Source organism: Bactrocera dorsalis, chromosome 2, assembly GCF_023373825.1.
Source record: "Bactrocera dorsalis isolate Fly_Bdor chromosome 2, ASM2337382v1, whole genome shotgun sequence".
Lineage (NCBI taxonomy): Eukaryota > Metazoa > Arthropoda > Insecta > Diptera > Tephritidae > Bactrocera > Bactrocera dorsalis.
In genome coordinates, this window is record NC_064304.1 from 70,105,486 (window position 1) to 70,133,263 (window position 27,778).

Consider the following 27,778-nt stretch of genomic DNA (forward strand, 5'->3'; position numbering starts at 1 on the left):
GTTATTCTATACATTTTTTAAATGAGCTCAGACTCAAAGGACTCCAAACCAAGTCAGTTACTAAAAGTCCCAAAGATGATTTCTGACGAAAAAAGTCCATGTACACCTGCAGAAGCTACACGCTCGAAGCAAGGTGCTACGAAGCAAAAAAAGGGGAAAGACATATCATACTCTAAATTCATTTCTGAGAGTGATTGTCTAATAAAATATTGCAATCGATTTGCTTCTTCGCCGATTCAAGAAAATTCTGAATCGGCGCTAGAAATAAAAGGCCAAACAATTGAAAATTTTTGGACACGTCTCTAGACTGCATATGACGCAATTGTAGATACTGACGATGCATATCTACAGGAAAACTTTAAATCTTCTGCTTACGCCAAATTTAAAAACTGCTTAGACCAGTATGAAGACACAAAAATTATGATCGCAGATCAGCTAAAATTAATTAAAGCATTTGCACCTACTCCACCTCCGAGAGTAGAGCTGCAACAAATTCAAAATCAAGAGGCAAGTTCGGGTATCCACCTTAAGGTGCCCGCATGCGACACGGAAATTTTCCATGGTGGTTATGAACAATGGCCGTCCTTCCGGGACATGTTCACAGCTGTTTACATAAACAATCCGAAATTATCAAATGCTCAAAAGTTGTATCACCTCAGATACAAAACAAAAGGTCAAGCAGGCGTCATCGTAAAACAGTTCGCATTAAATGACGACAATTTCCATATGGCTTGGGAAGCTTTGAGATCAAGGTACGAAAAAGAACGAATACTGGTAGATAAGCAAATAACGATATTGATGAACTTGCCCAAAATTCAAAAGGAAACAAGTGAAGAATATATGAAACTTCAATCCACTGTTTCCAACTGTTTGTCGGTTTTAGCCACACAAAACGTTCCCACAGACAATTGGGACCCAATTCTGGTAAACATATGCACCACCGCATTATCAGATCGTTATTGCTATGGGAACAATCCCTCTCATCAAGGAAAAAATGCCCCACGTGGCAGCAAATGCAAGATTTCCTAACTACCCAGTATGAAATCTCAGAAAGAGTTGATAAAAAGATAATTAAACCAAAAGGTATTTCCCATGACCTTAATAGAAGCTTGCAAAGATCCCAAGCCAGTAGCACCCAAAAACCCAAACGCTACATAGCGAAAACAACAGTAAGGTACTACTACCTACAGCAGTCGTCTCCATCGAACACCGAGGAGAGCTGTTTAAACTCAGGGCCTTAATAGACCAAGGATCACAACGATCGTTTATTGCGTCTAGGGCACAAAATAGGCTACAACTGCCTACAAAATTAGACAATTTTGAAATTACGGGAATGGGCGGAAGAGTAGTTCAAAACTCCAATAAAATCTGCCCCATTACCCTAATTTCCCCCCAAGCGGATAAGCGCATTCAAGCAGAAGCTATTGTCTTACCGCAATTAACAAACATGCTTCCAAGCTATCATATAAATAGCGAGCATTGGCAAAAGGTTTCACACCTTAAGTTAGCAGACCCCAACTGCAACACTCCCGCTCAAATAGATCTTCTATTAGGTAGCGATCTCATACCACAGATAATACTCGAAGGTATTGAGAAAATCACAAACACACTTCTGGCGCAAAATACCATTTTCGGATGGGTCCTAAGTGGACTAGTTGCGGAACCAGTCACAGCATTAACAACTCAAGTTGAGGAAGTCTCAAACGAGTACCTCAATTCACACTTGAAGAAATTTTGGGAATTAGAAGAGCTCCTCCCGTATCAATCACAACTCCTGAAGATCGGTATTGTGAGGATTTTTACAAATCCACAACTAGTCGATTAGATAATGGCCGTTACGTCGTACGACTACCACTAAAGCCAGAATTTCCCCGCACACTCGCCTTAGGTCATTCCCTCTGCTATACAACAGTTTTTAAGTATGGAGAAAAACCTACTTAAAAAAGACGAGCTAAAACCAGAATACGATAGGGTTTTAGAGGAATACCTCCATTTAGACCACATGGAGGAAGTCAGCCCTGGCGAAAAAATCATAAAAGGTAAATACTATTCATTTTACCTGCCGCATCATGCAGTAATGAAGCCAGACAAAAAAACCACAAAGGTGAGAGTTGTCTTCAATGCGTCAAAATCCACTAGTTCGGGAAATTCCCTAAATGACATTTTATTTACGGGACCCACGCTTCAGCCAGACTTAATGCTGCTCATCTTAAATTGGCGTATCTTCAAATACGTATTCAACGGGGACGTCGAGAAAATGTATAGACAAATAGTCGTACATAAAGACGATCAAGATTTTCAACGAATTATCTTCAGAAAATCACCCACTAGTCCACTACGCGAATTTAAGTTAAAAACAGTTACCTTTGGCGTCAACTGTGCTCCATACTTTGCCATTCGAACACTGCACGAATTGGCAGAGAACACCAAGTCAGAATTTCCTCTGGCAACCCAGGTGTTAAAAACGCAAACGTATGTAGACGACATTCTGTCTGGAAGCCATAATCTTCCACAGGCATACGAATCACTAACACAAGTGACACAAGCGCTCAATACAGCAGGGTTTCCGTTGAAAAAGATAACGGCGAGCCATCCTAATATCTTAAAGGACACACGTAAAGAAAATTTGTTGGACACTAATTTCCTTATTTTCGAAAAGGAAAGTACAACAAAAACTCTGGGCATCCAATGGAATGCGATATCGGACTAGTTCTCATACACGACAGAGTCCATATCCGCATTATCAGCCATTACAAAAAGACAGATTTTATCCTCGCTGGCAAAACTTTGCGACCCCGCAGGATGGCTTTCACCAATTATGATACAAGCTAAAATCCTGATACAAGAATTATGGCTAGATGGGACCGATTGGGACGAACAAGTAAAACCACTTCGTTTAGAAAAGTGGTCACAGTTCGCGAGCAATCTAAACGATATCTCACAGATACAAATCCCACGGTGGGTAAACTACTCCCCCGAACACAAAGTCGAATTACACGGCTTCTGTGACGCCTCTGAGAAGATTTACTGTGCCACTTTATATGTACGCACTCAAAGCGATAACGCGACCACAAGCCACTTATTAGTAGCTAAAGCTAAGGTGGCTCCTCTAAAAACGCTAAGTCTACCTCGACTTGAGCTTTGTGGCGCCCTACTACTCGCAAAATTGGTTTCCATGGTGCAGACCCACTTAAACATGAAAAAATACTGATTGCATCTCTGGTCCGATTCTGAAATCGTTCTAGCCTGGTTGGAAAAACCACCACACGCATGGAAAACGTACATTTCTAATCGTACGTCCCGAATACTTGACCTAGTGGAGTCAGCCACTTGGCGACACGTAGCCAGTGCTGACAATCCTGCCGACTTAGGTACAAGAGGGTGTAAGCCGCTGCACCTTGCCACCACCTCTCTCTGGTGGAATGGCCCCCGATGGTTAACAGATCTCCCGATTCTTGGTCAAAATCGCCCATGCGCAATATAATTGCCCCAGAAAGTCGGAAAATCGACTGCTTTCACGCAACATTGGATGATAATGACATCCTTGAGCGATTTTCATCGTTCCCTCGTGCCCTTCGAGTTATCGCCTACATGCTAAAATTCGTAGAGCGACTCAAAAATAAAATTAAGGGAATTCACCCAGAAGCTAACCAATGCGATACGTTAACGCCCCTAGAACTCCAAAAGGCAAAGGTCGCACTAATCGCATCCACTCAAATGCGCTACTTCAGCCGCGATATCTCATTACTAAGAGAATCAAAACCCATTTATAAAAGGAGTTCAATCTTGGTTCTTAACCCATTGTTGGACACGAAAGGTCTGCTTCGTGCCAATGGTAGGCTTGCTAACTCAAGCCTGACGTATAACGAACGCCACCCTCTAATTATAGCAGAGAAATCCCAACTTGCCACATTACTTCTCAACTATATCCACTTACTCATGCTTCACGCTGAACATCGCCTAATGCAGCATATAGTCCGTCAAGAGTTCTTTATTCCCCGCGCGCTTCGTCGGACGACGCGGCTTCCCATCAAAACTGATGAGCGATAATGGTAAGACCTTCATTGGAGCCCAAAGAGCCACTGAAAAGGAGTTTGTGGATTTTATCAAACAAGTCTCACCAGAAATTGTACAAAAGTATGCTCCCCAAGGTATTAACTGGCAATTTATCCCCCCATGCGCTCCTCACATGGGTGGTTTATGGGCTTTAATCCCACTTCAAAAAAGTAGCTGGAAACCACAAATTTAATTATGAACAGTTCACCACACTGTTAGTGAGAATTGAAGCCGTTCTCAATTCACGGCCACTCACATCCCTCTCGCAAGATCCCTCTGACTTCACAGCCCTAACACCAGGGCATTTTCTCAAAGGAGCACCTATTCTGGCCACACCTGAGCCAGGCGTGGGGTCGCTATCCTTATTAAATCAATGGGAGAGAATAAAAATTCTCCATTACGATTTCAGCCGCCGATGGAAGGAAGAATATATAAAGGACCTTCATAAAAGGTACAGGTGGAAGAGTCCAGAAAAGGCACCAAAGCTTGGAGATTGTGTCATCATCCATGATGAGTGTCTGCCCCCTACCGAATGGCGGCTTGGACGCATAGAGAACCTACACTATGGTTCTGACGGTCATGTGCGAGTTGTTGATCTCCGCACTCAAAGCGGTATGTTAACACGACCGCTCGTGAAACTATGTTTTCTGCCATATAGTAACGAAATCGCATATAATGAGAAAACGGTCGATAATCCCGCAAACAAGATTTAAAAAATCAAATAGTTAATCGATAATCCCGCAAACAAAATTAAACTCATATCGTTAATCGATAATCCCGCAAACAAAATTAAAATCAAATAATTAATCGATGAACCCGCAGATACACCCTAATCGAAACTACTAATGAATCTAACCGCAATGGTCGATCTACATGACGACCCTTTCTTGCCACATACCGTGGCACAATCGCCATATAAATTGCATGCAGCACATTTGTAATTTTTATAACTTCTTTATACAGATCGATATGGATGGGGATATGCCCAGCGTGCCAACGCCAACAGTGAGGTCCACCGTTACTGCGCCACGCCCTGGGGCAGCTTCAGCGCCACGAAGCCCAGCGGCAAGGCCTTCTGCAACCGCTCCTCGTAGTGGTACGCGACCGCTACCACCCCCCTTAACACCAGCCGCGGAGCCTCCGCGCAACCGATGTCCCCTGTGTCGGCGCTCTCATCGGCTAGAACATTGCAGCATTTTCCGTGGCATGCAGCCCTTACAACGCCAGAAGGTTGCTCTGGCTCACGGACACTGCCTGAATTGTTTGGCGACGGCACACCACACACGGGAATGTACGTCAGTCACCCTCTGCCAACTGAGCAACCGGGCACACCATACTATGCTGCATCGTGCCCCAAAACGGGCCGTTATGCGACAACGCTCCGCGGGCAGATCGCAGCAGACGAGTCGTCCGGGTCGGCAAAGGAGACTAATAGCCCCTCCTCCAACCATATCGAGGCGAAATGAGGTATCATCACGGCGTCGACAGCCTCGGTCGTCCTACCCCCGCTCCACTGGCCTCAGCAGTGTTGTTGCCACGCTGCAGCAACTACAGCGACTGCTAGGCTAATATTCGCCTATGGGGGCCGGGATGGCTAGATGAGTTAGCGACATTTTTCTCCGGCGGTCTACAAGTGCGAAGCGAGTGACAACAGCAACGTTTTTTATACAAGTGAACTTTTTTAAAATAAAACCGCATACAAGTGTTTTCCAAGATTTCAACTAAAAGTGCGTACGAGTGTTTTCCAATATTTCAACCAAAGCGCATAAAAGTGTCTCAAGATTTCAACTAAAAGTGCATACGAGTGTTTTCCAATATTTCAACTAAAAGCGCATAAAAGTGTCTTCAGATTTCCACGCACAAGTGCATAAAAGTGTTTTCCAATATTTCAACTAAAAGCGCATAAAAGTGTCTTCAGATTTCCAAGCACAAGTGCATAAAAGTGTTTTCCAATATTTCAACTAAAAGCGCATAAAAGCGTCTTCGGATTTCCACGCACAAGTGCATAAAAGTGTTTTCCAATATTTCAACAAAAAGCGCATAAAAGTGTCTTCAGATTTCCACGCACAAGTGCATAAAAGTGTTTTCCAATACTTCAACTAAAAGCGCATAGAAGTGTCTTCGGATTTGCAACTACAAGTGCACAAAGGTGTTCTCCAATATTCTTCAAATAAAACCGCATAAAAGGGTTTTCCAATATTTCAAATAAAACCGCATAAAGGTGTTCAAAGTTTCAAATACATACGTTCAAAAGTGGTTGCTGCTAAATTCTCAGTTTTCATATACATACGTTCAAAGTGCGTGCTGATAATTTCCTAAATCCATATCTACATACGTTCGAAAGTGTTTGCTGATCAGTTCCTAAATACATACGTGCAAAAGTGGCTTACAAACCACCCACAACTGGTGGTTACTAACGAAAGTCAAAGGTGTCGGAATAATTGGACGTCTGGAAGAGGCTACAAAAGCAAGTGAGTAAACATATGGTCCTTCGAGCCATAGTGACAGGCACTACGGATTGTTAAAAAAAAAAGTGCTGAAAAGTGGTGGAATAAAAATACATATGTACACACATACAAAATCAATAAAATAAGGCAGTGCTAAGCTTAATCACAAACAAAAAAACGGAGATAATGCAAATATAAAATAATAAAAGAAAACAGTAAAACAGTAGCAGTTATAAAAAGAGAGAACGGGCGCGAAATAAATTAATATATGTATAGCGGGCGCGAAACACAACAAAAATACTTACATATGTAACTAAAAAGAGCGGGCGCGAACTAAACAAAAAAAAAATAATAACAACAACCACATCAAATCAGCACGACCACAGCAAACACATATCAGGAAGAAGAGCCGAAGCAAAAGTCGCGCACTACCACTACCAACATTGTCCCCAAAAACCCCTGGAGGAAAATAAAGTGAGTCGCATCGATTCCTTTTAATGTTTCTTTTCTTATTTGAACATATATATGCATGTATATTTAATAAATTCATTTTTGCGGTTTTTATAAAAGATCCGTTAAGAAAAAAATTTTGCTGCCAAACTGTATTTAGTATTCGGTTTATTTCACGGTAAAAACCGAAGTACCGCTAGAAACTGAACAGTTTGGTTATACAGTAATTAAATTTGAATTGACAATAAATGCTTAACGTTTTGTTGGGAAACACAAAAATAAATCTCCACAAAACCAAAGCTGCTCTCTAATTTCCAGCAATACCCTCTTGTACTTAATCAAGTATAAGCAGGATTGCTCAAAATAAGCATAAGGAAAAAGATAAGCGGACAAAAGAAATAAAAAAATATTAAAGCTTACATACAAATACTTATACGTTCATACATGCATATATTCAAAATTTTCTACATATATATATTATGTCTACAATATATACACACTTACTGATGTATATATATTGTACAAGAGTATAACTTGCTCCTTAATATAAAACATAATAACACATATACATATATATATACCTCTACTTATACATGTACATTCATACATATCCACAAACAATTGAAGTTGTGGAAATTATTCTTCTAATTTTCTTCTCGCGGTTTCTCCTTACTGGGAAAAATATACCCCATTTAAATCGGGTACAATTCAAATAAAAAAAAAAAAAAAAATTATCTCTCAATTAAAGAATAAAAAACAAAATTTAATACTGACGGAAAATTTATTAAATATTTGTATAAGTCGTGTATAGCCACATATGTAAATACGCATTGTGCATCAAAGTCCACTTTGGCATATATCCCGCAGTACCCCTTGGATTTTGGCAAACAGAACCAAGCAGGATTGCGTTTACAATATATTCAAAGTCCATATTGGCACATATCCCACAATACCCCTTGGTTTTTGATCAAAAACAAGCAGGATTGTGTAAAACAAATCAAAGCGTGATACATATGTGCATACATACATACGTACAGAGTGCAGTGATCTCTAAAACGAGCTCTCATTGACACATAACAAAAAAAAAAACCATTTATAGGTATACCCTATAAGACTCACGGACATACATACAAAATTTTTGCGGTCAATACAAACAAAAAAAAATTTTGGAAAATTAAAGCGAAATTAAATTGAATACTCTGAAAACAACTCTTATTTAACTCAAAAGAGTTTTCGGGATACATAAGCATACAGCGATTAAAAGCGTTTTTGTTTATTAACTTAATTCAAAGCTCTTGTTTACATAAAGAGTTCGCGGCCAATCATACATATACGAACTTTAACTTGGCATTCACCATTTCAGTATATCAAAAGAATAAAAATAAATAAATTACAGGTTTATCGATTTTCGTTGCAGCTCTACATACAAAGAGTCTTTTTTGCGACATATTATACATACTTTGTGCGAAACCATTTACAAATATACTTTCACTTACTTTATTTAAGTTACTGAAACATTTTGTTATTCTATACATTTTTTAAATGAGCTCAGACTCAAAGGACTCCAAACCAAGTCAGTTACTAAAAGTCCCAAAGATGATTTCTGACGAAAAAAGTCCATGTACACCTGCAGAAGCTACACGCTCGAAGCAAGGTGCTACGAAGCAAAAAAAGGGGAAAGACATATCATACTCTAAATTCATTTCTGAGAGTGATTGTCTAATAAAATATTGCAATCGATTTGCTTCTTCGCCGATTCAAGAAAATTCTGAATCGGCGCTAGAAATAAAAGGCCAAACAATTGAAAATTTTTGGACACGTCTCTAGACTGCATATGACGCAATTGTAGATACTGACGATGCATATCTACAGGAAAACTTTAAATCTTCTGCTTACGCCAAATTTAAAAACTGCTTAGACCAGTATGAAGACACAAAATCTATGATCGCAGATCAGCTAAAATTAATTAAAGCAGTTGCACCTACTCCACCTCCGAGAGTAGAGCTGCAACAAATTCAAAATCAAGAGGCAAGTTCGGGTATCCACCTTAAGGTGCCCGCATGCGACACGGAAATTTTCCATGGTGGTTATGAACAATGGCCGTCCTTCCGGGACATGTTCACAGCTGTTTACATAAACAATCCGAAATTATCAAATGCTCAAAAGTTGTATCACCTCAGATACAAAACAAAAGGTCAAGCAGGCGTCATCGTAAAACAGTTCGCATTAAATGACGACAATTTCCATATGGCTTGGGAAGCTTTGAGATCAAGGTACGAAAAAGAACGAATACTGGTAGATAAGCAAATAACGATATTGATGAACTTGCCCAAAATTCAAAAGGAAACAAGTGAAGAATATATGAAACTTCAATCCACTGTTTCTAACTGTTTGTCGGTTTTAGCCACACAAAACGTTCCCACAGACAATTGGGACCCAATTCTGGTAAACATATGCACCACCGCATTATCAGATCGTTATTGCTATGGGAACAATCCCTCTCATCAAGGAAAAAATGCCCCACGTGGCAGCAAATGCAAGATTTCCTAACTACCCAGTATGAAATCTCAGAAAGAGTTGAAAAAGAGATAATTAAACCAAAAGGTATTTCCCATGACCTTAATAGAAGCTTGCAAAGATCCCAAGCCAGTAGCACCCAAAAACCCAAACGCTACATAGCGAAAACAACAGTAAGGTACTACTACCTACAGCAGTCGTCTCCATCGAACACCGAGGAGAGCTGTTTAAACTCAGGGCCTTAATAGACCAAGGATCACAACGATCATTTATTGCGTCTAGGGCACAAAATAGGCTACAACTGCCTACAAAATTAGACAATTTTGAAATTACGGGAATGGGCGGAAGAGTAGTTCAAAACTCCAATAAAATCTGCCCCATTACCCTAATTTCCCCCCAAGCGGATAAGCGCATTCAAGCAGAAGCTATTGTCTTACCGCAATTAACAAACATGCTTCCAAGCTATCATATAAATAGCGAGCATTGGCAAAAGGTTTCACACCTTAAGTTAGCAGACCCCAACTGCAACACTCCCGCTCAAATAGATCTTCTATTAGGTAGCGATCTCATACCACAGATAATACTCGAAGGTATTGAGAAAATCACAAACACACTTCTGACGCAAAATACCATTTTCGGATGGGTCCTAAGTGGACTAGTTGCGGAACCAGTCACAGCATTAACAACTCAAGTTGAGGAAGTCTCAAACGAGTACCTCAATTCACAATTGAAGAAATTTTGGGAATTAGAAGAGCTCCTCCCCGTATCAATCACAACTCCTGAAGATCGGTATTGTGAGGATTTTTACAAATCCACAACTAGTCGATTAGATAATGGCCGTTACGTCGTACGACTACCACTAAAGCCAGAATTTCCCCGCACACTCGCCTTAGGTCATTCCCTCTGCTATACAACAGTTTTTAAGTATGGAGAAAAACCTACTTAAAAAAGACGAGCTAAAACCAGAATACGATAGGGTTTTAGAGGAATACCTCCATTTAGACCACATGGAGGAAGTCAGCCCTGGCGAAAAAATCATAAAAGGTAAATACTATTCATTTTACCTGCCGCATCATGCAGTAATAAAGCCAGACAAAAAAACCACAAAGGTGAGAGTTGTCTTCAATGCGTCAAAATCCACTAGTTCGGGAAATTCCCTAAATGACATTTTATTTACGGGACCCACGCTTCAGCCAGACCTAATGCTGCTCATCTTAAATTGGCGTATCTTCAAATACGTATTCAACGGGGACGTCGAGAAAATGTATAGACAAATAGTCGTAGCAAAACACATTCCTTTTGCTTTTTTTTTTTCAAGATAAATCTCATACACTAATTAAAGCCACCCTCCCACTTTTCGATACAATTTTTATACTCTTGCAACATCTTACTACAGAGTATAATAGTTTTGCTCACCAAATGATTGTAGGTATCAACCAAATCTAAGCAAGATAGATATAGGGTTATACAAGGTGCGTTCCAAAGTAAACATGACTTTAAAAAATAGAACAAATGGTTTTTTCGGCAAAATCAATTTATTTTATTCGATATAAGTAGTCAATACAGCTTTTTACACGGTCCAAAAGCATGTCGAACGATTGTTTTAGTTCGTTGACCGGTATGACCGCCAATATGCCGGTGCAAGCCTTTTGAATTGCCTCTACATCCGCATTACACTTTCCTTTCATTTCATTCCAAATGCAACGTTAGTGGTATAAGTCAGTGTGTTATCGGTGCAAAAATGAGCTTCGATATAATACCCAACATTGTATTTCGTTTTAAAATTATTAAAACTTATACCGAAATGTTGAATTGATGAAACAAGTTTATGGCGATGATTGCCTATCCCGTAGAAGAGTGCACGAGTGGTTTCAACGTTTTCAAAGTGGTCATGGGGACATAAATGACGATCAATATATGGGCCAATCAAAATTCTGATCAACGGAAATTCTATTGAAACTGTGCGTGAATTCATCAAAAATCAGCTGAAATCGTTTTTGAAATTCATGGAAATTGAACATCTCCAAAACATTCATTCCTTAAATGCCTACTTCAGCTTTGTCGACCCAACAACAAGCACAACTACTGGCAATAAAAAGTGTAACGGCAATAATGAGTCATCGCGGCGATCAGCTGAAAAGAAATCGAAGCAAAGAACGCAGTCAGCAGAAGCTAACGAAAACAACAATCAGGCAACAACAAATGCCCTGACAGCAACCAGTCTGCAGGTATCAGCAAAGGCACAGGCCACGAAGAAAATCACAACGCAAGGTGAGAGTGTACCAACAAAAAGAGGCCCGTGTGTACAATCAGGCATTGACTGCTCCGTCAATATAAAAAGGATATTAAGTCCTTCAAAGTCAGCGGTCAATCCTTAAAAATTTCAAAACGGCACGCCAAATAAAAATAAAACGGATGTTTTAAATTGCAACAGATTTGCCATACTAAGCAATGGTTCAGACGACGTTGAGAAGGGTACCACCACAGTCGGTAATGCCAAACCACCTCCAATATATTATATTTGCGCGAACGTACCAGTGTGCGCGAACGTACCCCTTGTTGCGAAATTAAGTGAAATTGTTAGCACTAACAATTTTCATACAGTGCCTTTGAAAAAAGGCAATATAGACGAAACAAAAATTCAGTCGTACACTGGAAAAAGTTTCATGGAAATAGTTAAATTTTTATCAAATAAAAACAAAAATTATTATTCGTATCAACTAAAGAGCTCTAAGGGCCTAGTTGTTGTAATCAAGGGTATAGAGTCCGCTGTAGACTCTAGTGAAGTCAAAGAAGCATTGGAAGAATGCGGTTTTGGAATTAAAACAGTTGTAAATATATTTAATAAAAGCAAAGTACCTCAGCCAATGTTTCAAATTGAATTGTTGCCGAATTCGAATCAACTTAAAAAAAATGAGACCCATCCAATATATAATTTGAAATATTTGCTGCACCGTAGAGTAACTGTGGAAGAACCACATAAAAAAAACGGTCATACTGCACTCTACGCAGTGTTTGTGTGGTATGGGGCGATTTACATCCCACTTCTAAATGCACCCTTAAGAAAGAAGAATTAGGTAAAAAATGCCGCAATTGCGGAGGAAATCACACTGCTAACTACAGAGGTTGCCCTGTATATAAAGATTTGAAATCGAAGTTGTCACAGGGCATTCAAGCACGTCGTGTTCAAATGTTACAAACACCCCGTAATGATATTACAGCAACCTCAGAAAAAACTCAGAAATCATATTACTTCTAACAATAATAATATGCAAGGAAGCTATGCAAATGTGGTGAAAGGCAACACTGTGCAAATGCAACTGCCGCAAAATCCACCAAATGGAGGTATTGAAACTATGATTATAAATCTTACACAGTGTATGACACAATTTATATCTACCTTGCAAAACATGATCCAAGGTTTAGTTAAATTACAAAATCAAATGCTACAAAATTTATTATGTAAAAAATGAGCTTACTAAACATCTGTATATGGAATGCTAACAGTGTTAACCAACATAAATTAGAAATTATCAGATTTCTGTCTGAAAAGAATATAGATGTAATGCTTATTTCTGAAACTCATCTAAAAAATAAAAATAATTTCAATATACCGGGATTTAGACTATATGTTACAAATCATCCCGTTTAAAAAGCGCATGGTGGCACGGCAGTGTTGATTAGAAATCGTTTAAACCACTATGCTCTAGAATCTCATGCTACACCACAGTTACAAGCTACAACAATATAACTAAAAAATCAGGGTTGCGACTTAAACCTTACGGCTTTATACTGTCCACCTCGTTTTAAAATTACAGAAATCGGGTTTAAAGACTTTTTTGGAACACTAGTTCAAACATTTCTAGCAGGTGGAGATTACAACGCAGAACACACGTACTGGGACTGACGACAGCTGTACGACAGCGAAATATTGGCCTAGTGATCGTAAGAAAATACCAAATTTAATTGATTTTTCTGTAATCAAAAATATAGATAAATCGCACATAGCAGCTGATACACGTACTGATCTATCTTCCGATCACTCTCCTGTACTAATAAAGTTATGTGAACAACCCATATTCGTTAATCCAAAAGTAGGTCTAACTTCTTATAAAACGAATTGGCTAAAATATAAAAAATACGTGAGTAGCCACATTAATATTGAGTACAAAATAAATACAAGAAGAGATATAAGAGAAGTCAATGATATAATAACCAGCGCAGCTGTCTTAGAAACACCAAACAAAAGCTATAATCCGCTTGGTTTCAGAAAAGTCTCTAATAGAGAAATAGAAATTCTTGTAAATGAAAAAAGGCGTGCAAGACGTGAATGGCAGATAAATCGTTCCCATTCCACTCAGCTTCGATTAAAATCTGCTGTACGTAAATTAAAAAAAAAAACGTGAGGAAGAATTCAACACCGAAATGTATATAAAGAAGCTGTGTCCAAATTCAAACAAGCAAAATTCCCTTTGGAAAGCCCAAAAGTCCATGAAGCCACCAACTGACTCCAACATGCCTATACGAAACTTGGGTGGAAAAGGCTAATTGCTTTGCAAATCACCTAGAAAAGGTATTTCAACCCAATTTGCCAAAGAACAACTTTAAGCTGTCAATCTTGCCCAACACAGCTAATGAGTCGCACGAGTCTCTAAAGACTTCACCTTTTGAAATTATTGGTATCATCAAATCACCTAGAGAAGGTATTTCAACCCAATTTGCCAAAGAACAAATTTAAGCTGTCAACCTTACCCAACACAGCTAAAGAGTCGCTGGAGTCTCTAAAGACTTCACCTACTGAAATTATTGGTATCATCAGAGAACTTAATCTAAAAAAGTCGCCGGGACATGATAATATTTCGCCAAAAATGCTAATTGATTTACCAATTATTGCTGTAGAGTACTCTCTTTGCTCTTCAATGCAATTCTTAGTTTCGGATATTATCCAATTTCCTGGAAAAAGTCGCAGATTGTTTTGATAGATAAACCTGGGAAAGACTTAACATAGCCGTCTTCATTAAGACCAATCAGTCTTCTACCCTGTCTTTCAAAAGTATTTGAAAAAGTATTACTATCAAAGATGTCTCCTTTCCTTCATGAAAATAATACAATACCAATGCATCAATTCGGTTTTCGCGCGAAACATGGCACAATAGAGCAAGTAAATAGAATTACTAACGAGCTAAGGAAAGCATTTGATCACAGGGAGTACTGTTCAGCAATATTTCTAGATGTAGCTCAGGCGTTTGATAAGGTGTGGCACGAAGGTTTTTTATACAAGATTAAAAAAATTCTACCTTTAGAATTGTATAAAACATTGGAGTCTTATGTAAAAAATAGAAAATTTATGGTAAAAGTGAGAGATTTCATATCTGATGAACGACAGATAAGGGCTGGTGTACCCCAGGGCAGTGTTTTAGGCCCAGCACTATACATCATATATACAGCAGATCTTCCAACAGCTAATAATGTATTAACTTCAACTTTTGCGGATGACACTGCTATAGTAAACCGTAACAAATGCCACATTTTAGCATCACGAATATTAGCGAAGCATTTAAGTTCTGTCGAAAGTGGCTAGCAAAGTGGCGTATAAATGTGAATGAACAGAAGTGTAAGCGTATTACATTTTCGCTAAGACCAAATATGTGCCCGGCAGTAAAAATAAACAATATTTTAGTACACAAAGCGAACAAAGTAACGTATTGGGTTATCAAAAAAGGTATTCACCTAGATAGAAGGCTCACGTCGAGAAAACACATCTCTAGTAAAATAACATGTGTGAAGATTAGAGCTGCAAATTTAAATTGGCTTTTAAATAAAAACTCCAATCTTAGCCTAGGCAACAAAGTGCTTTTATATACTGCAGTCATAAAGCCGATTTGGATGTATGGCATTTAACTGTGGAGTACGACCTGTGCAACTAATATTCATATATCACAAAGGTCTCAATCGAAAATGCTTAGAACAATCACATGTTCACCATGGTACATGCGTAATGAAAATATCCATAAAGACCTTGGTATTCCTATGGTAAAGAAAGAAGTTGAAGACAGCAGAATTAAATATATATCTAAATTCCGAGATCACCCAAACCCTTTGGCCAATGCTTTGGTACATTCCTGCGATCAAACACGCCTTAAAAGAAGAGACATGCCTGCGTATTAAAGACCAACGTATCACCAAAACAGCTCATCACTTGCTTGAGCCTGTTTAGTTTTTAAATAGATTTAAGATTTTATAACTTATTGTTAGGTTTTAAGTAAAACGCATATTCAATAAATAAAATAATTTTGAAAAAAAAAAAATTAATGAATATATTCAGGAAATACTTAAACCCTTCAGTAATAAATGAAATCTGCACGACAGAAGACAAAATGGGACAGATTCAAGCACTGTATCCAGAACATTTCAGGTCCTTCAAAGTCATATTTACTCAAATTAAGGTAGAAAACATATCAAACGAAACTGACCAGAAAGAGATAATTTTACAGATTCACAACAAGGCTCATAGGAACGCTGGGAAAGCAAACTGCAACTATCAGAGAAATATTAGTTTCCGAAAATGAGACAAAGAATAGTTACACTGGTAAAACAATCCCAGAAATATAGACATAATCTCAACTGAAAAAAATTAACCTTTACAGCAATAGATAAATATTCAAAACTTGCGCAAGCAAGAATAATCCAGTCAAAATCAATAGAAGATATAAAAAAAAACCTTGACATGTTATTTTATTAAGGAGTGTCCAATTTCTGCAACTATTACTTTCCTGATGGAATATCAGATAGGTATAAATTTCATTCCAACCTTTCAGAAATTATGAGATGGTTAAAAGCATAACAGGTACATCGGAAATTTGACGAAGAGCTGTCTACGAACACAATTACTTTATACATTCCATAACAAAAGAAAAACGCCCACTAGAGATATTTTTCGGCAGGAACGTGACCACCCTGAGAAAAACGATAAAAGCAAACAGAATGCCATAGAAATCATAAAACAAAAGCTGGCAACTGACCTAGAAAATAATAACAAGGACCACAAAGAAATTAAAACTTACTTACAAGGGCAGACAATAATCCATAATAAAAATAACAGATTAGGATCTAAAATTTTCAACACTCAGCAATTATTACAATATAATCAGGAAATAAATCAAAATCCACTGATAAACCAGTTGTAAAAAACAAATTAATAGTTCACTTAGAAACAGATGATATATATTTGGAAAAAAATTCAATGTTAAAAGTACCAAGTTGTAAAATATCAAATAATATAAAAACCTATTAACTTAAGAGAATCAAAAAGTATTTCTAAATTAATTGAGGGCAAGGAATCGCTTCTGTAATGCAGAGTATATAATCGTAGAGATTGACAACAGCATAATCCTACTTAACAACTTCAACGGCAGTTTAATACAAAACAATATAACCCGTCATCTGAAAGGAACATATCTCGTACATTAACGGAATGACAATATAAGTATTAATAATAAAGAATTAAGCAACAAAGAAAAACCTCCATGTGTATATTGAAACCCAGAACACCACTCATCCAAATGACGCGAATAGAATTAGCGAGTCTATAAATAAAGGGTGATTTTTTAAGAGCTTGATAACTTTTTTAAAAAAAAAAACGCATAAAATTTGCAAAATCTCATCGGTTCTTTATTTGAAACGTTAGATTGGTTCATGACATTTACTTTTTGAAGATAATTTCATTTAAATGTTGACCGCGGCTGCGTCTTAGGTGGTCCATTCGGAAAGTCCAATTTTGGGCAACTTTTTCGAGCATTTCGGCCGGAATAGCCCGAATTTCTTCGGAAATGTTGTCTTCCAAAGCTGGAATAGTTGCTGGCTTATTTCTGTAGACTTTAGACTTGACGTAGCCCCACAAAAAATAGTCTAAAGGCGTTAAATCGCATGATCTTGGTGGCCAACTTACGGGTCCATTTCTTGAGATGAATTGTTGTCCGAAGTTTTCCCTCAAAATGGCCATAGAATCGCGAGCTGTGTGGCATGTAGCGCCATCTTGTTGAAACCACATGTCAACCAAGTTCAGTTCTTCCATTTTTGGCAACAAAAAGTTTGTTAGCATCGAACGATAGCGATCGCCATTCACCGTAACGTTGCGTCCAACAGCATCTTTGAAAAAATACGGTCCAATGATTCCACCAGCGTACAAACCACACCAAACAGTGCATTTTTCGGGATGCATGGGCAGTTCTTGAACGGCTTCTGGTTGCTCTTCACCCCAAATGCGGCAATTTTGCTTATTTACGTAGCCATTCAACCAGAAATGAGCCTCATCGCTGAACAAAACACGCGCGCGAAACACATTTCGAACCGAACACTGATTTTGGTAATAAAATTCAATGATTTGCAAGCGTTGCTCGTTAGTAAGTCTATTCATGATGAAATGTCAAAGCATACTGAGCATCTTTCTCTTTGACACCATGTCTGAAATCCCACGTGATCTGTCAAATACTAATGCATGAAAATCCTAACCTCAAAAAAATCACCCGTTATTATCATTGAAATGCCTACAGGCACTAAACATAAAAAATAGAAAACAATTAGACCAAATAAATACTGATACCTCCTCAAATCATACCCCTATAATTTATGGTCCATTATTATAGCAATAGTTGTAATACAAAAATTCTGCATAAAACCGAGGGAAAAACAAACCGTAGAAATTGGAAAAGGTCCGATACAAATCATGAATAAAACAAACAATTTTCGTAGATCCGGTTGTAAATTTAACAACATACCATACTTTTAAAGCCTACTTGAGGACAAGTTGGAATTTGCGGAGGGAGAGTTAACACTACAAATATTCATTGAAACAACTTATTAAAACTAATTGCAACATTATTAAAGCTCAATAACATAAATAAATTTGTTGAAACAAATATCTGCTCCAACTCTCTGAATTTAAAATAAACAAACATCCATTTCAAGTATCAGAAATATATAAATTGGAATATCTACTAAACTCTACCGCTAATAATTCCGACGCTGCTGCTGTTGATCCACAGCTAGCTTAGGGAACTTTTTATACTCTCGCAACCAGTTGCTACAGAGTATTATATTTTGTTCACCTACCGGTTGTACGTATCGCCTAAAACTAGTCAAGATAGCTATGGGGTCATTCTGAGGCAACCTTTTTTTTCATCTGAAAAACAAGCTCAAAACTTTCGAAAATGTGTAAAAAAAAGTCACTCAAAAGATGAGCTCTTAGTATTAATATTAAGAGGTGGCTATTTCAAATTTTCTGTTTTCCATATAAATTACATGGAAAAAAAAATCATTTTTTTTGTGATGGCTATTGTGCGGAGGTTTTAACGTGCACACGACGGCGGCCTGTAGGAATGGTAAAATCGATTCCGGTTCTACTCGAGAATCGAGTTTTCTCGTTAAATAATCGATTTTTCGAATGTCAAGAACCGATTCGTAATCCACTTCGACTACTGAAAATCGATTTTTAAAAATCGATTATTTAACGAGAAAACTCGATTCTCGAGTAGAATCGAAATCGAGTTTACCATCCCTACTGGCCGCCGTCGCGTGCACATTAAAACCTCCGTAAAATAACCACCGCAAAAAAAATAATTTTTTTTTACCGAATATACAGACCCTAGTACCTATATTTGACTTTGATGGAATATAGCGGTCAATGTGTGAGATATATACTTGAAATTCAGGGATAGTACTTCTCAGACAATGCTATGTCGGTATGTTAAAAGTGGCTTGAATTAGGTCAATACTTCCCTGAGCCCCCATATACCTAATATAAAGATTTTCGAATACCTGGTTGACTGTAATCTATATGTTAAGTTTTTTAGTATGTGGCGTGTTAATAGAATGTGGTATTGGAATAAAGATAAAACCGGGTCGATACTACCCTAACTGCCATAAAAAGTCTTGCGGTATTTTTATTGAATCAATTCGTGTGGCACCCATACATCGAACTTCTTAGTGACTCCAAGCTTTTTCAAATGGTTTATAACGGTTTGATGACTACTATGCCGGTCTCTTTCGACCAATTCAGCGATTTTATCGCAATTTTCGACGACAGGCCTTCCGGAGCGTGGCGCATCTTCGACCACCTCTACACCAGAACGAAAACGTTGAAACCAATGTTGTGCGGTAGAAATGGAAACCGTATCGGGTCCATTAACAGCACAAATTTTATTGGCGGCTTAAGATGCATTTTTGCCTTTATCGTAGTAGTACTGTAAAACATACCGTATTTTCTCTTTATTTTGCTCCATGTTTGCGGCGCTATAACTCACGAACGACTTAAAAGAAACGACAATCAATCAAGCACGTATTAGCGCGTGAAATGAGCTTTCCAATAAGGTATAGCATGTCCTGATGCGACGAATAGAACTAGAACTACGCGTTTTCAGCGCCAACTAGCGAAAATACCGCAAGACTTTTTTGACAACCTAATATAATTGTTTTCGTTTTTCTAACAAACCTTATGTGTCTGTCAGTATAGGAGTTATATATAGTATATGTATGCTTAAAATTGCTTGGATTTCGATGCTCAAGTTGACGTTTTACACCATAAAGTATTTCAATTGCTTCGATTATTGTAAGTTGCAAGAGTATAATATTGTATGTTCGGTTCCACCCGAACTTAGCCCTTCCTTACTTGTTGTCGGTTGCATTTTGGAACTCAATAAAGTAAAACTTAACTTGTATAATACTGTTCACAATTTTTTTATGTAATGTATAGTTATTTCTTTACAGCCCATACCCAATAATTACCAATCTATCATATCTGATAGTTGTCCGTGGGAAGACGTGGTGTACACAAATCTAAGCCACAAACGGCCAACATTTGGCCTTGTGTGTTATTCATCGTCATTACGAGTGTCAATTTAATTAAAAATTTTACTTCACTTGGCAATAAGAATTATGGGGATTCGACCACTCAAAAAGCTTAATGAGGCAAACAGGTGAAATCTTATGATAACCAAGCTCACTTCCCATAAAATGGTTTGGTTAAAAGCAACTTGTTTAGAAATAGATACATAAGTTTATATGCGAATTTAGTAATAGAAGTCATCACCGCTACTTTTATACATATTTTATTAAGTACCAACAGTTTTAGCACTTAATTGTATACAACATCACTACAATATTGTTTAAAACTATATGTATGCTTGCTTTAAGTCTGAGCGCACGCAATCGCCAAACCTGTTTTGTCTATTTGAGTGAATTTGATAACGTTCTCTTATCATACTTTCATAGGCGGCATACAAGCTGCAGTGGAGGTGCGTATCGAGCAAGTTGATAGGCGGGAAAAAAGGTTCGATGCTCTCTACACGCAACTAGTGGACAACGACGCTGATGACCTTTTAGCGGAATTTACCAACCACTATATCGAAATAAAAGCCAAGCTCAGCGGCACGTTTACGGAGCTTCCGAAGCTCACAGCTCTACGACGCGGCCGTTTGCTGGCGATCAAACTTCAATTATTGTCTCTCAGCCAAAGCAGAGGTTACCGGTCCTGCAAATTCTAACATTCAACGGTAAATATTCGGATTGCCCACATTTTTTCTCTATGTTCAACACCGTTGTACATCAGGACGAAGATTCAACAAAAATTGAGAAATTCCAGCACCTTCGGTCAAGTCTACGTGATGCAGCGTTGGATACCATTCGTTTATTAGAGATAAATGAACAAAATTATGATAAGGCTATTGATTTGCTAAAAGCTAGATTTAATAATAAACGCTTGAATTTCCAGGCTCATATCAGAGATATTTTTCAGCTCAAGAGAATAGAGGGTGATAGGGTTGCCAATCTTCGAGAACTCAGCGATACCGTAAATCCTTACTTGCGGGCGTTGTAAACTATGGGAACGAGGGAACAGATTGCTGACTGCTTACTCATTCAACTTCTTCTTATTTTTTCTTTACTGGCCTAGACACCGCTTACGCGATTATAGCCGAGTTAACAACAGCGCGCCAGTCGTTTCTTCTTTTCGCTACGTGGCGCCAATTGGTTATTCCAAGCGAAGCCAGATCCTTCTCCACTTGGTTCTTCCAATGGAGTGGAGGTCTTCCTCTTCCTCTGCTTTCCTCGGCGGGTACGGCATCGAACACTTTCAGAGCTGGAGTGTTTTCGTCCATCCGGACAATATGACCTAGCCAGCGTAGCCGCTGTTTTTTAATTCGATGAACTATGTCAGTGTTGTCGTATATCTCGTACAGCTCGTCGTTCCATCGAATGCGAAATTCCCAGTGGCCAATGCGCAAAAGACCATAAATCTTTCCCAGAACCTTTCTCTTGAAAACTCGCAACGTCGACTCATCGGTTTTTGTCATCGTCCAAGCCTCTGCACCATATAGCAAGACGGGAATTATGAGTGACTTATATAGTTTGGTTTTTGTTCGTCGAGAGAGGACTTTACTTTTTAATTGCGTACTCAGTCCGAAGTAGAACCTGTTGTCAGTTTACACAGCCGGATTAGTTTTGCGGGGATACCAAATTCAGATATCCCGGCATAAAGGCAGCTCCTTTTCGTACTGTCGAAAGCAGCTTTGAAATCGACGAAGAGGTGGTGTGTGTCGATTCTCCTTTCACGGGTCTTTTCCAAGATTTGGCGCATGGTGAATATCTGGTCGGTTGTTGATTTTCCAGCTGTAAAGCCACACTGATCAGGTCCAATCAGTTTGTTGACGGTAGGCTTTAATCTTTCACACAATACGCCCAATAGAACCTTATATGCGATATTGAGAAGGCTTATCCCACGGTACTTGGCGCAGATTGTGGGGTCTCCTTTTTTATGGATTGGGCATAGCACACTTAAATTCCAATCGTTGGGCATACTTTCGTCCGAAGATATTTTACAAAGAAGGTGATGAATGCTCCTTATCAGTTCTTCGCCGCCGTTTTTGAATAGCCCGGCCTGCAATCCGTCAGCCACTGCCGCTTTGCTGTTCTTCAGGCGGGCAATTGCTATTCTTCACGGTGGGGTAATAGAACGTCTGCTCCATCGTCATCGATTGGGGAATCGGGTTCGCCTTCTCCTGGCGTTGTGTGTTCACTGCCATTCAGCAGGCTGGAGAAGTGTTCCCTCCATAATTTAAGTATGCTTTGGGCATCGGTGACTAGATCACTTTTGGGGGTTCTACAGGAATATGCTCCTGTCTTGAAACCTTCTGTAAGCCGCCTCATTTTTTCGTAGAATTTTCTGGCATAACCCCTGTCGGCCAGCTTAACAAGCTCTTCGTACTCACGCATTTCGCCCTCTTTTTTTTCTGTCTGTAAATGCGTCTCGCTTCCCTCCTCAACTCTCGGTATCTATCCCATCCCGCACTGGTTGTGGTCGATCATAATCTTGCGAGGTAGGCAGTCTGTTTTCTCTCCGCTGCGACACGGCACTCCTCGTCGTACCAGCAGTTCTTTTGCACTTTCCGAAAACCAATGATTTTGGTTGCAGCTGTACGTAAGGAGTTTGAAAGTCGTCCCACAGTTCCTTTATACCGAGTTGTTGACGAGTGCTCTCAGAGAGCAGGAGTGCAAGTCGAGTAGAAAATCGTTCGGCTGTCTGTTGTGATTGGAGCTTCTCGTGTTTGTTGACGTGCATTTTTTGCCGCACAGAGGCGGGTGCGAATCTTTTCTGCAACTATATAGTGGTCCGAGTCGATGTTAGGACCTCGGAGCGTACGCACGTCTAGAACACTGGAAACGTGTCTTCCGTCCATCACAACATGATCGATCTGGTTGGTGGCTTTTCGATCCGGAGACAGCCAGGTAGCTTGATGAATTTTATTGTGCTGGAATCTAGTACTACAGATAACCATATTTCGGGCCTCTGCGAAGTCGATCAGCCTCAACCCATTTGGGGATGTTTCCTCGTGGAGGCTGAATTTACCGACCGTAGTGCCAAAGATAGCTTCTTTGCCCACCCTGGCGTTAAAGTCGCCAAGCACGATTTTGACATCGTAGCGGGGCATTTCTCATAAGTGCGCTCTAAGCACTCGTAAAAGGCATTCTTGGTCACATCGTCCTTCTCTTCCGTCTGGGCGTGGGCGCAAGTCAGCGATATGTTGAAGAACCTCGCTTTGATGCGGATTGTGGCTAGACGTTCATTCACCGGAGTAAATGATAGTACTCGTCAACAGAGTCTCTCTCCTACCACGAATTCCACACCAAACTTGCGCTCCTTTATATGGCCACTGTAGTAAATGCCACAAGGACCTACTCGTGTCTGTCCTTGTCCCGTCCATCGCATTACTTGGACGGTGGTGATGTCAGCCTTTATTTTCACGAGGACATCTACCAGCTGGGCAGCGGCACTTTCCCAATTAAGGGACCGGACATTCCAGGTGCATGCCCTCTATTCGTAGTCCTTATTTCGTTTGCCATGGTCGTCATCAAAAGGGGGGTCACTCATCCGAGGCTTGTTTTTTCACTCATTGGTTGTTTTTTTTTACGTAACGGGTCCCAAACCCAGCGCACAACCCTGGGGATATTTGCCTTCTCACTTTAGCTCGCTTTCAAACGGATGTTCTTAGGCTACCCAGAGTATACTTGGTCAAAGACCGGAAGTCGTGAGCTGCTTGAGTCATATGTAAAAGAATCGTTTCTGGCCACTCCCAAGGGAATGGCGATCAGAGAACTTTCCTCACTTTCGTGAACATCTACACATGACTCCATGCTTCAAGTAGTGTCTCAAAATTTGGACGTCAAATCTCGCGCGAAATGGGAGGAACAAACACCTGTAAGCGAAATATCTACATGAAATTCAATGTCTAGATTTTTGGAACAACGCTGCCAGCAACTGGAAAATGTGGAGAATGTCCTTGGACTTCCGGAAAAACAAGTAAGCAAGAAGTTGTCAAATCACATCAGGCGTAAGGTTTTTTAACAGCAGCTGTAGCTGAATGCATATTGTTCAGTTCTGGTGAACACAAAATCGCAAGGTGCAAGCAGTTTCTGGGCATTTCTACTACAATGTTCAATTATCTCGTTCTTTAAAGGGTATTAATTGGAATATACCACAAAACATACGCTTAGCAGACCCACACTTTTTCGAACCGCTACTTTATTCTTTGACCTGCTCTGCGTCGGCCAGATACGCCTGGCTGAAAATGTATCACCTTTACAAAAAACGAAGCTAGGTTGGGTGGTATCAGGTGCAACAACATACAATATCGAAGCTATCTTGCTCGCGCGGTTTACTTCGAGTTAGTGGAAGACTTCAGTATTCAAATTTGAATTTTTCATCGAAACACCCAATTATTTTGCCAAAACGTCACCCGGTGACTGACGCAATCATCAGCAGTTTTCATCGGAAACTTTTACACGCGGGACCTCAATCGCTATTAGCATCTATTCGTCTACAGTATTGGCCTATTGGCGGGCGTAAAACCGTATATCGAGCCTAAGCTTATAGAACATTTAATGGGAAATTTACCATAGGAAAGAGTTAAATGCAATCGAGCATCCTTAACTACTGGAGTGGAGTTTTGTGGGCCATTTTTCTACAAATCGTACGTACGCAATAGAGCTGCAATGAAATGCTACATTTGCATCTTTATTTGTTTCGCCACCAAGGCAGTTGAAGCTGGTAAAGGATTTAGCAACCTCTTCATTCCTCGCAGCTCTTAAGAGATTTATTTGTACGCGTGGCAGACCGCAAACTATATGGTTCGACAATGCCACCAATTTGGTTGGAGCCAAAAATGAGCTATCGGAACTGAAAAAACTATTTTTAAGCCAAGAGCATTCGAAAGTAATTCACGAGCAGTGTGCGAGCGAGAAAATTGAATGGAAGCTGATACCCCCTCGTTCTCTCCACTTTAGCGGTTTATGGGAGGCTGCAGTCAGAATGGCCAAGAATCATTTTTATGGAGTTGAGGGCCTTTCTAAATTAAGCTGTGATGAGCTTCCCACACTTGTGTGCCAATATCCGCGAATATAAATTCACGACCTTTATGTCCGATTACAGAGAGTCCTGACGATCTCGAGGTGCTTACCCCAGCGCACTTTCTCATTGGCGCACCCTTCACATGCGTGAACCTGGCATCACTCCTCTCAATATTAATCATCTTAGCAGATGGCAGCGAGTGTGCTACCTGCAACAACAATTCTGAAAGCAAGCAGAATATCTAACTCTTCTGCAATAACGCAATGAATGGCACTCATCTTCGTCGAATCTCAAGCGCGGGGACGTGGTTTTGATAAAGGACGAAAACAATACCCCACTAAAGTTGCCTTTAGCTAGAGTCATAGAAACCATTTCCGGAAAGGACCAGGTGGTGCGAGTCGCAGTTATAAAGACACCAAATGGCCTGTACTAGCGAGCTGTTTCAAAGCTGTGTCTCTTACCAATTGATGATAATATCTTGAAAGCCTAAACCTTTCAATTGGAGGTGTATGTTTAGAAATGTTTATATGCGAATTTAGTAGTAGAAATCATCACCGCTACTTTTATACATATTTTATTAAGTACCAACAGTCTTAGCACTTTATTTTATACAACAACACTACAACATTGTTTAAAACTAAATGTATGCTTGCTTGAGCGCCGGCAATCGCCAAACCGGTTTTGTCTATTTGAGTGACTTTGATAACGCACTCTCTTATCATACTTGCATAGGCAAGCATACATACCGACATTAATGTAAATGCAGAGAATTAGAACATGCACCACTATCTCAGATCTTTATACCATAGCCACCGTACTTAACCCTAGACGGTCATCCTTCGTCAAAATGACTACGAACTATTTTATTTTCATTGTAAATATGTTTTTAATTGTTCGTGTTGATCTCCGCTTTCGTACAGCGATATAAGTTTTCCTCTTTATTTTTGACTTGTATTTATTAATAATGAAATAAATAAATAAAAAAAATAAAACTCGTTCATTATTTCGACTCACACCCTACTGAAAATGGATTTGAAATAAGTCGTCGTCATATTGACGAACGATGACGTTAATGTACAAAAAAAAGGATGACCGTCCAGGGTTAAGGTAAAAGAAAAGCTGTAGGCTAATCAACTTCTCCAGCGATTAATTTCGGTCAGTCGTATAATGAATGTCACGGTAATCGCAAACAAGATATTAAACATTAATATAAAAATTATTAAATTCGTTGTTTTTCTTTCCAACATTTGAACGGGCAATAAAAAAGCTTATTGTCCTCAAAACACGACTAAAAGTGCGATAATTCAATCAGTATCATATAGTTAATGCGTCAAATAGATTAAATTTACATATAAGATGGCATAAGAAGACTTTATCAGAGCCGGCGTCAGATAAAAACGATGGGCGTAGCACTGCCTGCATCTTGGTGAACATACCTCAAGACCGATATCCAGCAAATTTGAGATGTACATAATGTTATCTTAACATTATTATATTCTAATGAAAAATTAGCGAAATTGGACTACAATTACGCATATTTCATGTATACCACAACCTTAAATTCAACTTGATTTTTTCACTTCTCAGTATAAAAATAAAGCACCAATAATTTAAAATTTTGCACGAATACTACCACTAACTAGTGAGTGAGATATACAATATTGAAATTAATGGATAATCCTGTCTGTATGTCAAAAAAAGGTTGAAATGGATGAACATTTCCCCTAGCTCTCATTTACCTAATAGAAAGGTTTCTCAACTTTATTGATGGTATGATAGGTACCTTAAAGGAAATTAGAAAAATAGATAATATTGGCGTCAATCCTGCATTTATTTCCCGTATATCTAAAATAAGATTTTCAAACTCCGAGCTGAATTTTGGTATTGGATATATGTACTTTAATTCAATGCAGAAAATATACACAAGTATATTATCTTAATATATAAAAACCCAGTGTCTGTGTGTATGTTCCGAATGATCTCAAAAAACGAGTCAACTGATATTCATGAAAGTTGGCATATACATGTAATTTGGTACAACTCGGATGATAGGATAGTTATTGTTCAAATTAATCGTCTCCACAATTAATAATTAACATTTTGTTTTACTTCTAGTTTAAAGTTACATAAATACAGCCAAATATATAATCTACAAAATCAGAGAACAGTCAAATTCGTTCACATTAAAAATTCAATTACAATTTTTAGTAAAATGCCACCCAAAAAATATAACCTTAACGCCGGTAGCAAAAAGGCTTGACGTGCACATGTTGAAAGAGCTCATAAATCAGTCGAACAGAGAGCAGAAAGAAATGCAGCTCAAAGAATCGTCGAAATCGTGATAATCGTCAACAAGAAAATGCATTGAGAGCCAGGATGGCACGTCAAAAACACATATATTCATTTAGAG

At 38.9% G+C, this 27,778-nt stretch overlaps 1 protein-coding gene across 2 annotated transcripts in view; it reads left to right on the plus strand.

The window, feature by feature from the left end:
• The window catches only part of LOC125776742 (gustatory and odorant receptor 22-like), a 149,241-nt gene that overhangs the window by 60,952 nt on the left and 60,511 nt on the right, over positions 1-27,778 (plus strand). The window contains exon 3 of one of the 2 annotated variants that reach the window (XM_049450296.1): positions 20,235-20,429. The exons of the other annotated variant lie outside the window; for it this stretch is intronic. Coding sequence (XP_049306253.1) covers positions 20,235-20,369 — 135 coding nt within the window. The 3' untranslated portion in view covers positions 20,370-20,429. Of the gene's footprint in view, positions 1-20,234; positions 20,430-27,778 lie in introns of those variants that run through there. 2 annotated transcript variants of the gene reach the window in all.